Source organism: Anser brachyrhynchus, assembly GCF_964034855.1.
Source record: "Anser brachyrhynchus genome assembly, chromosome: 3".
In the NCBI taxonomy this organism is placed as follows: domain Eukaryota; kingdom Metazoa; phylum Chordata; class Aves; order Anseriformes; family Anatidae; genus Anser; species Anser brachyrhynchus.
The window spans coordinates 26685219-26699860 of NC_137696.1; the positions used below are offsets into that span (position 1 = coordinate 26685219).

The 14642-nt window shown below is 39.1% G+C and overlaps 1 protein-coding gene across 5 annotated transcripts in view; it reads right to left on the reverse strand.

Annotated features, from left to right (window-relative positions):
- The window catches only part of EPRS1 (glutamyl-prolyl-tRNA synthetase 1), a 39430-nt gene extending 26471 nt beyond the window's left edge, over nucleotides 1-12959 (reverse strand). For 2 of the 5 annotated variants that reach the window (XM_080583696.1, XM_080583695.1), the window contains exons 1-9: nucleotides 12809-12959; nucleotides 10557-10641; nucleotides 7301-7400; nucleotides 5182-5338; nucleotides 3863-4002; nucleotides 3115-3209; nucleotides 1893-2019; nucleotides 1142-1334; nucleotides 14-185 (exon numbers count right to left, since the gene is read on the reverse strand). In XM_080583696.1, coding sequence (XP_080439822.1) covers nucleotides 14-185; nucleotides 1142-1334; nucleotides 1893-2019; nucleotides 3115-3209; nucleotides 3863-4002; nucleotides 5182-5338; nucleotides 7301-7400; nucleotides 10557-10641; nucleotides 12809-12854 — 1115 coding nt within the window. In that variant the 5' untranslated portion in view covers nucleotides 12855-12959. Of the gene's footprint in view, nucleotides 1-13; nucleotides 186-1141; nucleotides 1335-1892; nucleotides 2020-3114; nucleotides 3210-3862; nucleotides 4003-5181; nucleotides 5339-7300; nucleotides 7401-10556; nucleotides 10642-12397; nucleotides 12508-12808 lie in introns of those variants that run through there. The other 3 variants (XM_080583697.1, XM_080583698.1, XM_080583699.1) reach the window with 3 other exon arrangements.
- Nucleotides 12960-14642: the final 1683 nt, after the last annotated feature.

Consider the following 14642-nt stretch of genomic DNA (forward strand, 5'->3'; position numbering starts at 1 on the left):
AAATTGAGCATACTTGTAGGTACTACCAGTACGTGGGTGAGGCTGGTTTTTACAACGATAAAGAGTTGGATCCCTCATACATCCATTGTTACTATTCATATCTATTTTTGCTCGTAGACAACAAGTTTGTCCATATTCTGTTCCCTTTTTCATTTCTTCCCACATTTGTAGATTCTTATTAACACCTAAAACCAATAAATCATTTTCTAAGTTATTATGAAGTTGATACAGAAACACACGTTATTACTGCAGAAACAAAAGGCAAAGCCACCACCTCCCTTAGACACATTTTACATTTTGAATTTTTTTAAAGTGGTAATGAATGGTGATGAATTCACACATACTCAGATTTACTACACCTGTCTAAAGGTAAAGCTACTCCAGCCCTGCAGCACTAAACATCTGGGGGTACTGTTGGATGAAAAGCTCAACATGGGTCAGCAATGTGCACTTGCAGCCCAGAAAGCCAACCATATCCTGGCCTGCATCAAAAGAAGTGTGACCAGTAGGTCGCAGGAAGTGATCTTCCCCCTCTACTCTGCTCTTGTGAGACCTGACCTGGAGTACTGTGTTCAGCTTCAGGGCACCCAGCAGAAGAAGGACATGGACCTGCTAGAGCAGGTCCAGAGGAGGGCCACAAAAATGATCGGGGGCTGGAGCACCAGTCCTATGAAGGCAGACTGAGAGAGCTGGCATTGTTCAGCTTAGAGAAGAAAAGGGAGACCTTGTAAGTGGCTTTTCAACAACTAAAGGGGGCCTACAAGAAAGATGGGGAGAGACTCTTTATCAGGGAGTATAGTGACAGGACAAGGGGCAATGGTTTTAAACTATAAAAAAGGTAGGTTTTGATTGGATAGAAGGAGGAAATTCTTTACTTTGAGAGTGGTGAGACACTGCAATGGGTCAGATGAGGATTTGGGCAACCTGATCTAGTGGGTGGCATCCCTGCCCATGGCACAGGGTTGGAACTAGATGATCTTCAAGGTCCCTTCCAACCCAACCCTTTCTATGATTTCCAAGTTTCTACAAGAACCTCACAGTTAGGCAATTAGTTACCTCATTCAACTTTTAATAAAAAATCAAGTTTTGATGCCAAATTAAAAAAGATACAAAAGCAAAAAGGAAGCTTAAAACTGCTTACAGTTATTTCTGTGTTTAGATTCCATTCTTTGCTCACGCTCTGCTTTCATTTGTTCTGCAGGAGTATCATCTACGTATGCCTTCCCTTCTTGAATAAGCTGCTCAGCATATTTCATTATTGTTTCAAAGTGATCTGAGGTATATGTAAATTGATCTGGTTTGATATGCAGCATTGCAACATCTTCAAGAATTACCTGCAAAGCGTGAAATTGTATACTGTAATATTCTAGAAAGTTAATTTTCTTAAACCTTTATCCTCTTCATGCCAGATGAGGTGTTTTAACACTCCATAGTGCAGGAAGGCTAATGCATAAAATTAATATGACATAGATGAAAGGACCAAGAGGCAGGCACTTACTGATTCAGAGCCTATGACTATATGAGATCAGACAGATAACTTCAAGAAAGAGGTAGGACAAGAAAAGGAGATGAAAATTCAATCTGTAAGAAGTAATTTGTTTAAGTGATATATCTAACAAAGACACGAGTATTACAAGAGTTGCATATCTACATACTGTGAAATACAAATTGGAGAAAGGGAAGAAATAAGCTACCAATAAAAGGTATAATAATAAATAAAAGGTTTTAAAGGTAAAGATGATGTAAATTTCTTGCAAGCATGAGACTTAAATGTAATACCTTTGCCCTAAAAATATAGTGCAAAAACAAATTGTGCAACAACAGATCTGTACATCATTTACCTTTGAATTTGCTTAATACAGTGAAAGGATTTCCCTGTTCTCTTATCATACCTTTTCAAAGTCTTCCTTCTCTTTTTCTGGATTTGTGTCATCAAACCTCATAATAAGTTTTCCTTTGAAGTTAACTTGGTAGTGCTGATTTAACAGGGCAGCTTTGGCATGACCAATATGCAGATATCTAAAAATAAAGAAAAATAAATAAACACACCAGCACTATTTTGGTTAGACTTTTTGTTTTTGTAAGGGAAGACGAATGAATGGAAAACAATACATAAGTTAAACAAAAAGAATATTTTTTAAAACATGGTACATTTATGAAAATAGATTATGCTTTTTCTACCATAAATTTACTAGTTAACTGTTTAAAATATCTAAATCAGTAAATTTCAGGGTCACCATGGATATAAAAATAGGACTTGAATTACCTTGTTTTACAGACTAACTTAAACTGACTGTACTGATGATATTTAGTAGCCACAAGATAATCTGAACCTATTGCATTCAGAAGACTGGAATTTTCTAAAATATAATGAAACCACCATTCTTATGTGTAAGCTACTGTTAATTTAAATCAAATATAAACACAACTAAAAATAAAAGTCACTCCCAAAAATTTAAAATATACAAGCCCCTAAAGAACAACTTTAACTAAAACACCAGAATTAAAACACTAAATGCTACTAAAGTAATGTGAGAACATAGAGTTAAACACATATATAACTCATGATAGAGTGACAGTTTATACTGGACTAAAAGAGTAAGATCCACAAGCACAGAAGTCACGTGATACTGAACAGACAGTTTACTGGAGAAGTGTAATAGGAATTTCACAGCTTATCAGTCACTTCTAAAAAGAAGCAGAAAATTAAAAGCTTGACAAAAATTTTGTTTATGAAATTGGTTGTGCATTTTTTAATTCTCTTTCCCATGTATCTATTGATAAGAGCAAAGTTCTATGTACGGGACACATTTGGGAAATAGTATCTCTGCTGAATAAAACATTTCTATACTCCTACGTCATTTCTGACTACCCCTGCATTAACCAGATTGGCAATTATGATGATATAATAGATGAGATCAACAGATCAAAGAGGCTGGCTGTGAGGCTCATCACATCTCCATTGTTTGGTCCTTATGGGCTTGTTCATATCTTGGACTACATATAATTTGGATGCCCAGGCCAAAGTCCTCTGTTATACATTTAGTCTAAAAGCTTCCTAAAGGGATGCTATCCTATACACCTTTCCCCTCTCCAAGTATTTATGCCTCTTACCCGCTTGCTTCAGGAGGAAACCTTACAATGACCTTTCCCATCTCTGCACCAGGAAGTTCAACAAACTTCCCAACATCAGCTTTCTTTTCTGTTGCCTTAAAAAATAATGGAAACATAATTACAGATCACATGAGATGAACAAACAGATATAAAACCGTAGATATGTGCCTGTGCTCCAACATCTCCTTTCAAAACAGACAACAAAAAACTGTCATACTGGACACCAAATTAATCTCTTCAAAACTTTCACATTACTCTTAGTACATCAAAACCAGATTAATTCTGGAGTTCCAAGTTATTCTGTCTTCAGATTTGATCCAGGACTGAAGAGTTCTCCAAGCTGTTTAATTTACTAGATAGAAGAAAACAGTTGCTAGCTAAGTTTATCTCAGTGTTTTTAACCTGATTGTGATTACCAAGTTCTATCAGTTAAAGACTTTGCAGCTCTATCAGGATCGTTGAAATCATTGTTAGATAAAGAAAACAATATAGCTAGAGAGCAGTGCTGACTCAGCAGTGACATTTTTACGTTATTCCATTTAAGCTTTGAACTACACCACTCAAGCCCTTCTAAATACAAAATTGTCAATTTTTTGTTTGTTTGTTTGTTTTAAACATGAGTTTACAAAATAATTTACATTGTAACTAATTCCTTTTAATTCTCTAAGTTAAAAAAAAAAAAAAAGTTCCTTACAGTATATTCATGCAAATAAAGCTACTCGCCTGGAAAGATCTGAGTAAAGCTTACCATTTTGATCTTTGGTGTACCAGAAACCCACTTGGCTCCTACAGACTGAAAAGTTTGTTGTACCTCAAGAAAGCCATACCATCGCTTTACATGGATGGGAGCTTCATTTTTCTGTAATTGTTCTTGCCAGATGTTATTGTCTGTGAGGAAACAAAATTTTCAAGCTATTGAATTATAAAAATGGAATGATTACCAACAGTGGTTTTAAGACCAGTAAAAGATTATGATTTTTTTTAAATCCACTTATTCCTTCTTCTGAAAAGACATTTAGCCATGAGGACATAAGTCATTTTAAACCATATTAAATAGGCAAACTCCCTCCAAACCTAAAACATACTGCATTCATTTTGGATTCAGCAGAACAGAAGGTGAGGCAGACTGCGCAACATGCACTTTTCTTTGTATCACTCACTCCAAAATTATTAACTTTTATTTTTCAAAAACGGAAATACAGGATACCCTTCTAATGTGTCTACATTTGATGTTTTCTAAGGTTTTTGAAAAGTGAAGCTTGTATCAATATTACCATTTATTACTGAAGGCTCAATTTCCACACTAATATTCAGGGAGCAACTTCACTAAAAGGACTCACTAGAAGAAATGCACCCATTTCAGTTTTCTTTCAAGAACTGTAACTTTGAAAAACTACTGAAAGATGCTAGCCTTTACCCTTGAACATGCATTTCACTTTCAAGAGGAATTTTGTCATACTGAATGACGGATTGACACCTATCAATTTTAGGCATACATCTGAGGGAATATAAAAAAACTAATCCATAAAAACAGTTCATCAAAGCTTATTTTATCTTCTGAAGAGTATTTCAAAGTGTAACATATACACCTTTTCGTAACTCAGATTAAACACCAAAGAAATGCAGTCTGCTAAGGTAACATAACTGCAAAGTCTGTCTATACAATTTTACTTCGTAGTCCAAAATTCAAATATTAAACCCAAAATTTTGGGCCATGGAAAAGTGGTAAGCTTTGGAAGCTGGTAATAATGGCATTATTATAGTTAACACAAAATAAGTTTTTGTGTTAAAAATAGTATTGCCATTCATAAATACATCATATAAATTTCCACATATACAAATTCAAAAAACTTACAAGGCTTCCTTACCCATACTATTCCCATCTCTAGTGATGCATAGACCAAAGCAGTATGCACAATAGTTTAGAGTCTAGCATAAGGCTAAGAGTTGCTAATAGTAACCACAAAATAAACAAACAAACAAACAAATGAACATACATACATACATTTGGGAACTCCTGCTATACTATGACAGGAAACCAATGGAAATGAGAACATATACCAATACCTTTTAGGACAGCCCAGACACACAAGTCTGCAAGACTCAGTGAGTTTCCAACCAAGTAGGTTCTCAGAGATAGACAGTGGTTGAGCTCTTGGACTGCTGAAAGAAACTGGCTAGCAGTAGATAACTTTGTAGCACTGAACTCCAGCCAGTGGTCAACCTAGTTTTAAGGGACGTAAGATACTCAAAATTAGTAAAGGAATGAGAAAGAAGTTTGTCAAAAATCTGAAAGTACATTTAATAACCGAACAGAAAATATTAACTGGAATATTAGTCTTACATATATTGGACATTAAATCACAGTAGATACATAAAGAACATTTAAAATAAAATATACTGAAACATTCACCCAGAGCTGTACTAAATGATTAAATTCAATTTCTTCTTTCAGGATGTATTCAAACTGCTGAAACTATACTGACTTAACTGAAGCTATTCCCATTGGAAAAAGAAATAGTAGTTCTTAGGCATTTATTTTATCACATACAGTATACAATAATGGCAATCCTCCAACTATTTAGGTACCACATTTGTGCACTAGTTGATCATTCCGGTATCACTGCTGGGTAAGAATGCCATTTTCCCCTCAGTCCCTATCTTCTCTGCGTCAGTTCCTTTCAGGCTTGAAGAAACCAAATCCCTACCCCATCTCATTTCCCTTCCCCCTCTCCCACAAAAGTCTTTTTTTTTTTCCCTATAAAAGGAAATATATCTTGCTGCATAAATTCAAAAAAATTAAGAATCAGGTCCTTGGTTGATTCGTTGCTCTGTCCGCAAATTGAATCCTTTGGTTCTGTGAGAGACATCTCTCTTACAATCCTCTGTCCCTGTTTCATATTCAAGTGTTCTATAAACAGTGTAAGGAATCTTTCCAATATCTGAGCCTACGTGGCAGGCACAGATGTAATTACATTGCCACAGAATTCAGTTCAGTTGTTTGCAGTTTTGTTCCAAAATATTTTGACCACAAATGCAGCTGTCGATGTACTTCTCCAAGTACAGCATTATTTTTGAAAGATGCAGAAGTGAAAAGTATTTTATCAGAATTACCAATCTTAAAAGTGTGTTTGCAGAGGTTGTGGGGTTTAATTTAAAAATAGGTTTGGGGCAGAAAATTTAAGTAGCTACAAGACACCCTATAACTTTTTTAATGCCTTACAAGCAATATACTAAGGACAACACTTCCCTTGAGACCAGCTATACAGGATGAAGATTGATTTGTACTAGCTTCAAGTAGTTGTAGAAAAGAGAGTTGAATCAAATCCTTCTGTTCCCTCCCCAGCTTTCAGAGGAAATAAATTTCAATTCATCTACTAGTTTCAGTCATCAACTTAAAATTCAGCTAGACTCAGGAAGAATTCCATCTCATTTCATTTCATATCCACAATTTATAACAACTTTTTGCAATTCCTGTAAGCAAGGATGACCAGAAAGTCCCCCTGTGGGAGAAAAAACAGTTCAATGCCTTCATGGCACCATTGGGGAAGCATTATGGAATACAGGACGTTATACAAGGGAACATCCCATCACTGCGGTAAGATTCCTAAGCCAGAAGGCATCCAACTTGGATCTCAAGCACTGAATGAAATCAGGGTCAGAGTTTTATCTGCCATATATGGCAAAAACCAACTTAGTACAAAATCACAAGTACTTTACACAGTGGAATACTTTGTTAAGTTATAACATTACTTTGTTAAACACTTAATTATTTTCTAATTCGTAGCTGCTGTAGGTAGCATACACATATACAATGTTCCTTGGTGTTACACTTAAGTATTACATGGTATTAAGCAATGGCAACAGAGCTGAAAAAAACTGCAGACATCATCTTAAAACTTCAAGTATCCTGTGTTAGGGAAGTGTCAGGTTAAGAGTAGCTGTTGCAGGGGTAGCAAAGGGCAACCCGTTGAAAGCTCAGGTTTATAACTCTTCTTTATAAGCAGCCGCAAGATTTAAAAAAAAAAAAAAAACACATAACCCCCCAAAAACCCTCAGCATCCCACATAATTAGAAACTCAGCCTAATAATAAAATGTAGAACAATAGATGCAAGATCCTCAAAAAAAAAAAAAAAAAAGACTGATCACAGGCAAAAATGGGGGAAAGGCATGATTCTTTCTCACCTCAGTGTGTTCCAAAAGGTTCGAACCATACAGGCCAGCAGAACTAGCAACTCTAGCCAGGTAACGAGCTATTGAATTCACATCAGTAAATGATACATTTCTAAAAAAAGAGAGGCAAAATAAAGGTATAATATTAAATTCAATCTCAACTGTACACACGTAATCGAAACAAGTGTAAGGCAAAGAACAACAAAATTTCTGGTGACCTGGAAACTGTTGTTTCACCCAGAAAAAATATCTAGCGAAAGAACTTATCAATCCTCACTTTTCCATTACCAGATGGAACAACAATCTCTTAATAACAAAGCAATTTTGTTTAAATAGAGAGAAATGAAGAAAATAAAGCTCTTCACATCTGACAGAACGTGTAACTTAAGCTATATATTTTCCAGAATATAAGGAGCTAAATTGACTTTTTTTTTCTCCCCATTCTCTTTTCTTTCCTTTTCAGACATGATGGATGACTTTGAAGAAGATTCCTAGAGAATCTGCAGTGGAATAGAGCGGTCTCCACCCCGGTTCTGAGGGCTAGAGTCAGAGGAGGGAAAAAAATAAAATTGTTCATTTACTTTGCTCAATTCACACTATGTAGAGACCATCCCCTGTTGAACAGACTTGGCTGTACGTAATTCTGTTTTTTACCCAGCCATCTCAACTAATTTGCACTTGCTTTCCCCATTCTGCTATTGAAAATTCTCAAGATCTGGAGGCCAAAGGCTCTCTGAAGAGCATACTTCTTCCTATTTTTAATCTCCTTTCTCCACCCTACATATAGCATTATAAAAATCTGCATACTGTCAGAAACCTAACTTCAAAATAATCTAACATAAAAGTGAATATTTTCATTAACATTTACTGAAGAGCTTTGGAAGAAAGAAGCACCACAACCATCAGTTCTCCAGATAACACTGACCTCCAGAGTCTCACATAGTTTATTAAATCATTATTTCAGTTAATTTCTAAAATGCATTACAGAATGGTTCTGTGCAGAGGTCAGAAATACCAGCATAATAGTAACATTACTCTGAAGCATGCACATGCTCATGACACAAAACAGAAAAGCTGGGCTGCAGTTTGTTACCTGATAGATGCGGGTATACCAAAATACTCCATAAAGCCATCAATGCTTAGCAAAACGGTTTGTTTGACAGCTATTGCCACATGCAGTTTTGAAACTAAGGCTTCAAAAACAACCTTTGAAATACTACTAAGCACCTCAAGTTAGTGATAAACTTTACAGCCAGCTAGCTGACAGCTAAGTTTCAGCTAGTTAGCTGAGAAGTTAATCACCAGATTTTAAATGTACTTTAAATTATTACCTAGGCAAAAAAAAAAAAAAAAAAAAAAAAAGCAATTAAAATATTGTCTTGTTCAGGTCAAGCCTTTTCAACTAATGGTTTCCCCCCCCCAAAAAAAAATCAAAGTCTGAAATATCCCAAGTGAATTTAAAGTCATGCCAAAATAAGATAGCTTCAGCAGAATTGATGCCATGAAATCCATTTACCAGAAGCATTAGTTGAGGTATGCATTCAGCTGATGCTTCTGAAGTTACAGATACACTTTTAACTGACTTTAAATAGAGAATCAATTTTTTTCAAAATGATGGTACAACCGAGCAAGAGAAAATTAATGCAATTCTGAGGTTTGGAAGAACTTCTTAAACATAATTCAATGCCAGGGACCAGATGATACTATTGCACAAAAAATTCCATCTGATGGAATGGTGAATTTAGACCTTTTTTGCCTGGGGACCAAAGAGCTGAAGGAGTGCTTTTGCTTTACATTTCTCACCATTTCCATAGGAGCTAAAATGAGTGGTTTTGCAATGCAGTGGGAGGAAGGCAAATTAGTATAAAATTATTTAATAGAATAGAAGAACAGATTATTTCATAGCTCATTATATAAATTTATAATATTCCAAGATCACCCCGATGTATTAAAGAAGTGTATATGAGGATGTATATCTTCTCATATATACATACGTATATATACTGTCTAAACTGAGAAAGGAGTTTGAATCCAAAATCTAAGACTACTCAAGAGGAAAACACTCATGCAACTAAAAAGTATCCAATTATATTCTTATTATATTCTATAACCCACATAACGTGCACTAAATATTAGTGATGCTGTACCAGTTAACTCCCTGCCACATTGCTCTAGCTGTCATTCAACAGTGCAAATTCAATACCATTGCTAGACTGATCAAGAGACAATGTGTAAGAACAGAAATTATAATAAGGAAAGAACTCTCATTTGAGCTCAAGTCTAACATTTTAACAGTATCTTCTGCTGAAACAGCTCACAAAACATGAGTTTGTGAGCAGGTCTGCGAATAACAGATTATCTTCCCCTATTCTTCTAAACAACTACCAGGTACTCAAAAACTACAGTTAAAATAAATAATACTGAAGTCACCACAGTATTGTTATGTTTTAAGAATTTAATGTCCATGGGACAAAATTTGTCCCTTACTGTAGATACCAAATATCAGAGATTTCCATGGATATGTCAATGGTTTTTAGGATACTGGGATACCTTCTCTTGTTATATCCAGACACCTTACATGATATAGAATCCGAGATTACAATGCAGCTTCCCAAAACGAACAAAGTTAGCCTGCATTTCTGATGTGCATATGATTCTGTACAGATCATAAAAAACACCCTCACATCCCAAACTTGAAAATATTTATTGCAATGAGAGCTAACTTTTAAAAGGACAGACAATAGCTTTCTACAAAAAATTATAAAAGTATTTCGACAGGATGCAGATGGATACAATGGATAGCATGGCACAGCTAGTTAGCACTTTTCTGAGATAACACCATTTGCTTACATGCAGGAGTGAGACCAAAACAATGCCATATAAACTTTTAAAATTCATTCTATCACCTGTGTACACATCAAAGGAATTATTTATACCAGTCTTTTGAAGTATAAAATGGCCTTTCTTTTCATAACTCATGGTACATCAAAAAGGCAAATATTTAAACAACAAAGTGATAGGTACTACATAAATGACTGAAAGAGACAAGAGCGTGTGCAAATAAGAATACATACATTCTTTCCATAGAGGAAATTTAGGATATATTATAAATGTTTTGTCTATGCTACAAAAAGGAAATAGTAATGCAGTCATCAATAAAACTATTCTTCTCTTTCTCCCACCTGAAAAGGTTACCACCAGTGTTAAAACCACGTGATTTTAAAAATTGCTGACCCAAAGCTAGAAGGAGAGATGCAAAGTCACTTACTCAGATACACGAAGGATGGTTTCTTTGCCTTCTTCCACTGAAATTTTGATATCATTCTTCACATGTTCCACCGTCAGCAGAGCTCCTTTAAAAAGGAAGAGAAAAACACGCTCACCTTTCTTTCAGGAAAAATATCTTTTACAGCAGCAACAAAACAGTAACATTCCTTATCAAATAGGACAAAGCACCAGAACTGGCTCCTTCAAGTAAGATTGCTCAGGGGAAAAAAAAAAAAAAATCAGTGTTCAATCTCACATGCAGGAGACTTCTTATTCTTGGCAATCCCTATGGCTTCAAATTGATAATACCCAGCATACAACGATCTGCAGTGAGCTCAGCAATTATCAGCAGCGATACATTTTGCTTCCTAAGGGTACTGTAAAAATGAGTCCTGTCCTCCAGAATATGAAGAGAGCATAATCAAATTATTTTACTTTAACAGTACAGAAACTTACACCACCACAGCCCTGACAAATGCATCAAAAGAGATCAATTATCGAATATACCAGTACTTTCTGAACATGAATGAGACTATTTTTAACCTGATTTAATGTTTATGAAATGATTAGCCATCCAAAACCAAAAAAATTCTGTTCATGACAAATACAGGAAGCTTATATAGGGTTTTCAGAGTACTTCTTCGGTGACAGTAAAGGATGGCCTCTAGAAATAAAAGAATTACTGACGTTTTTAGGCCACATCATCAACTTGAAGACAGCTCTGTCCATATTCGAAGTGGTTTGATGCAAACCTGCTCTGATCTTGATGCTCTATAGCCCAACACAATAGCTCAAACAAAGCACCAAGATAACTTGGCCGTCTTATTTCTGGACTGGCTCTGGTCCAGACCCAGCCTGCTAAGCATAAGTAGAGGAGCTTGTGTTCTTTTGCTCTGCTCAGAAGTACGTCCTGACAGTAAGCTTTCCATAGGCACGTATTACTAAAAGGAAACTAGCCAAAGGGCTACGCTCTAGGTCTGGAAAGGCACCTAACCTGTTACAGTCTGCATAGTGCGCCACCCGCTTCGTCTTCCCTGACAAGGACAGACCACCCAAGGCAGATGATGTGGCAAGCTATTAATACACCACCCCAAACACAAGTCCCCAGAGCTAGGAATCCCCTAGCTCTCACCTCAGCTGCAAACCCTTCTGGCATTAAGCTGACGTTAACAGTAATCCATACGTGAAAGTCAGGATGACGACACTTATGCAACGTGCTTGCAAGACACGTTAAGTATTTTAATAACATGCAGGGCAGTGCTTTGAAAACGACAAGCGCCATGCACGCCCGGCTGTGTAATTAATACTAGCGACACTAATAGCTACTACACTTTTCCCAGCGCGCAGCCATGACGAATAATACCAAGTAGGATGAGTGTGCTCGTCTTCCTAACACAAACGCCAAAGTGTTTCATCGGTAAAACGCAATATTTCTGACATAATTATATAATCTTCACAAGTAGATCTCTAGTGACACTTACCAGCCATCAAGAAGAAACCCCCCAATTCCCCTAAATTAACGTTAACGTAGCTCGTGTTGTGTCACATCTCTATCAAGCCTGCAGAAGCAGGAATCTGGAGCAATGTTACCCAAAGTGTACGTGCTACCATACCTTAAGTCTGCAGTCGTGCAACTTGCATTCAAATCTGAAATGAATTGGGGAATAGCAGCAAAGAAGCAACCGATAAACTAAGGCGACGAACGGGCAGAAAACGTACTCTGAATGTAGCAAGATGGAGAAACGGCACGGAACAAGCATAAAAGGTATCAGTTTCCCGACAGCAGGGAAGGCAGCGAGGACGGTTCTTACGTTTTAAAGGCAAAAAAAGAAAAGGACAGACCTGAGGAAGCGACATTTGCAGCGCCACTCTGCCAAGGGAGCCCGGTCTGGGGGCAGAGCGGGGCAGCAGCCTAGCACGAGTTACGCTGCGGGGCCGAGGCAGGCCCTGCGGAGAGCAGCGGGGCTGAGGCCGCCCCGACCCTCCCCCGGCTCTCCAGGGGGCTGCCCGCGGCCCTGGAGCCGCCCGGGGCCGCGGAGGGGAGGACGGCCGCTGCCCCCCCGGCCCGCCCCGCTGCCGAGGGCCGCATGATGCAAGGCGGCGGCCACGCGGCAGGAGGGGAGCGGGCGGGGAACGGGGTCCCGAGCGCCCCCGGGGGATGGAGAAGGGGCAAGGGGGGTCCGGGGGGATGGAGGAAGGGGGTCGGAGGGAGGACGGGGGGTTCCCGGGTGCCGGGGCCCCGGCCGCGCTTACCGAGCGGGGCGCTGCCCGCCGCCACGGTGAGGCTGAGCGCCGCCATCCTCCGCGGCACCGGGGCGGGGCGGCGGCGGCGCCAGCTCGGCGGGGCGGGGACACGCGTCACGTCCTGGGGGCTGCCCCGGGATCGGCCGCCGGCGGCTGAGCAGGTGCCCGGTGGGCAGTGAGGGAGCCCTCACAGGGTCGTTAGGGTTGGAAAGACCTCCCAGATCATGTGGTCCAACCGTCCCCCTGCCACCAGCATCACCCACTAGACCATGTCCCTAAGCACCACGTCCAACCTTTCCTTGAACACCCCCAGGGACGGTGACTCCACCACCTCCCTGGGCAACCCGTCCCAATGCCTGACTGCTCTTTCTGAGAAGAAATGTCTCCTCAAATCCAACCCGAACCTCCACATAACAAAGGCACCACCTGATGGTTCGCCTCTTTTCTCATCCTGTTGTGCATTCCCTTCCTCACAAGCACCCCGACCTCGCAGTGGGTCTGACCGGCCTTGCGATGGATTACAGAAACACCGCGCTAGCAGCTTCTGGCAGGGACAGACCCAAGTTCACATTGGTGCAAGGACAATGCACAGTCATGGTGCTTTTCTTTTTTTTTTTCCTGCTCTATTTTACAGCCGATACGCCAGCACCTACTTTGCTCTCAGAGAAATGGTGAAATGCTTAATCAGTGGGCCAGAGCTGTCCTGGGCGGCGGGGCAGCGGTATAGCCAGGGCATGACGGCACCCACTCTGCCAGCCGGTGTCCCTGGTCCCTGCTGTGGAGTTTCATCTCCTGTTTTCTTTGTGTCTGCCCCCATTAGTAGGCATTTTAGTTTTCATAAGCATGGGAAATGGCTCCATGCAGAAGTATGTTTATGTCTTGGGTAGGAGCTGGTGTATGCCATGTATGCTCTCCTTCCAGTCAAGCGACAGCAAATGATCAGGGAGATCAGTTACAGCCGAATTAGAAAGGGGCTTATGCAGAGGAAATCCCCAAACATACATCAGATTCAGATGAAAATAAGGATATAGAGACACAGATGAGTATTACTAAGCTCTGTACTTGTATTTTGGTGACGATTTCAAGGAAAGACACACGAAAGCAGGCTTTAAGTTATTCTACATTTTAAAGTGTTTTGCAAATTCAGATGCCAATTTTGATGTGAATCCTAAAGCATGCATATCCAGGGATCCTGGAGAGAATTATGTATAACTGAGTGAAAATTAGTCTCTACTTGCTAGGTAGCAAACCTTAATCGCATTCAATACATGGCATGACTCAAGTTATGAGAAGCCAAAATATGATGAAGGCCCTAATTAAAGCAGGCTGAATCTACCTTGTGTGCTCTTGGTAGTCATACATTTGTGGAAGGAGAAGAAAGGTAAGCTCTAGATGAAAGGAGTAGAAGCATGTGTTATTCTTCCATACGCAGCTTTAATCCAGTGTAATGATAGCATTATGGACTGGCCGATGATGATAGGGTGAGGTAAGTGATATTCTTGCTAATTTATCTGTAAATGTTATAGGGATAAGCTGTCCTCACTAAGGACAGAGCTTCCCCCGTTCCTTTTCCATGTTTGCACATAGGGAGACTGTGAACCCTTCAGCAAGAGCTGCCTTGTTCATATCTTCTGGTGTTAAGATGATCCTGCTTGCTGGAAATAGAGTTAGCTTTAAGCCAGCTAGTTTTAAGAACAATCAGGACAAGCCTGGAGTTACTTCACTGAAGTCATATTGGCATTGCCAATGAGAGGAAAAGATCAAATCCAAGGACTCTATTTGTAGTTAGAAAAGTCAGACTTGTTAGCTATGTTGTTTGATGAAGGTAGAAATAAAGTTGTAT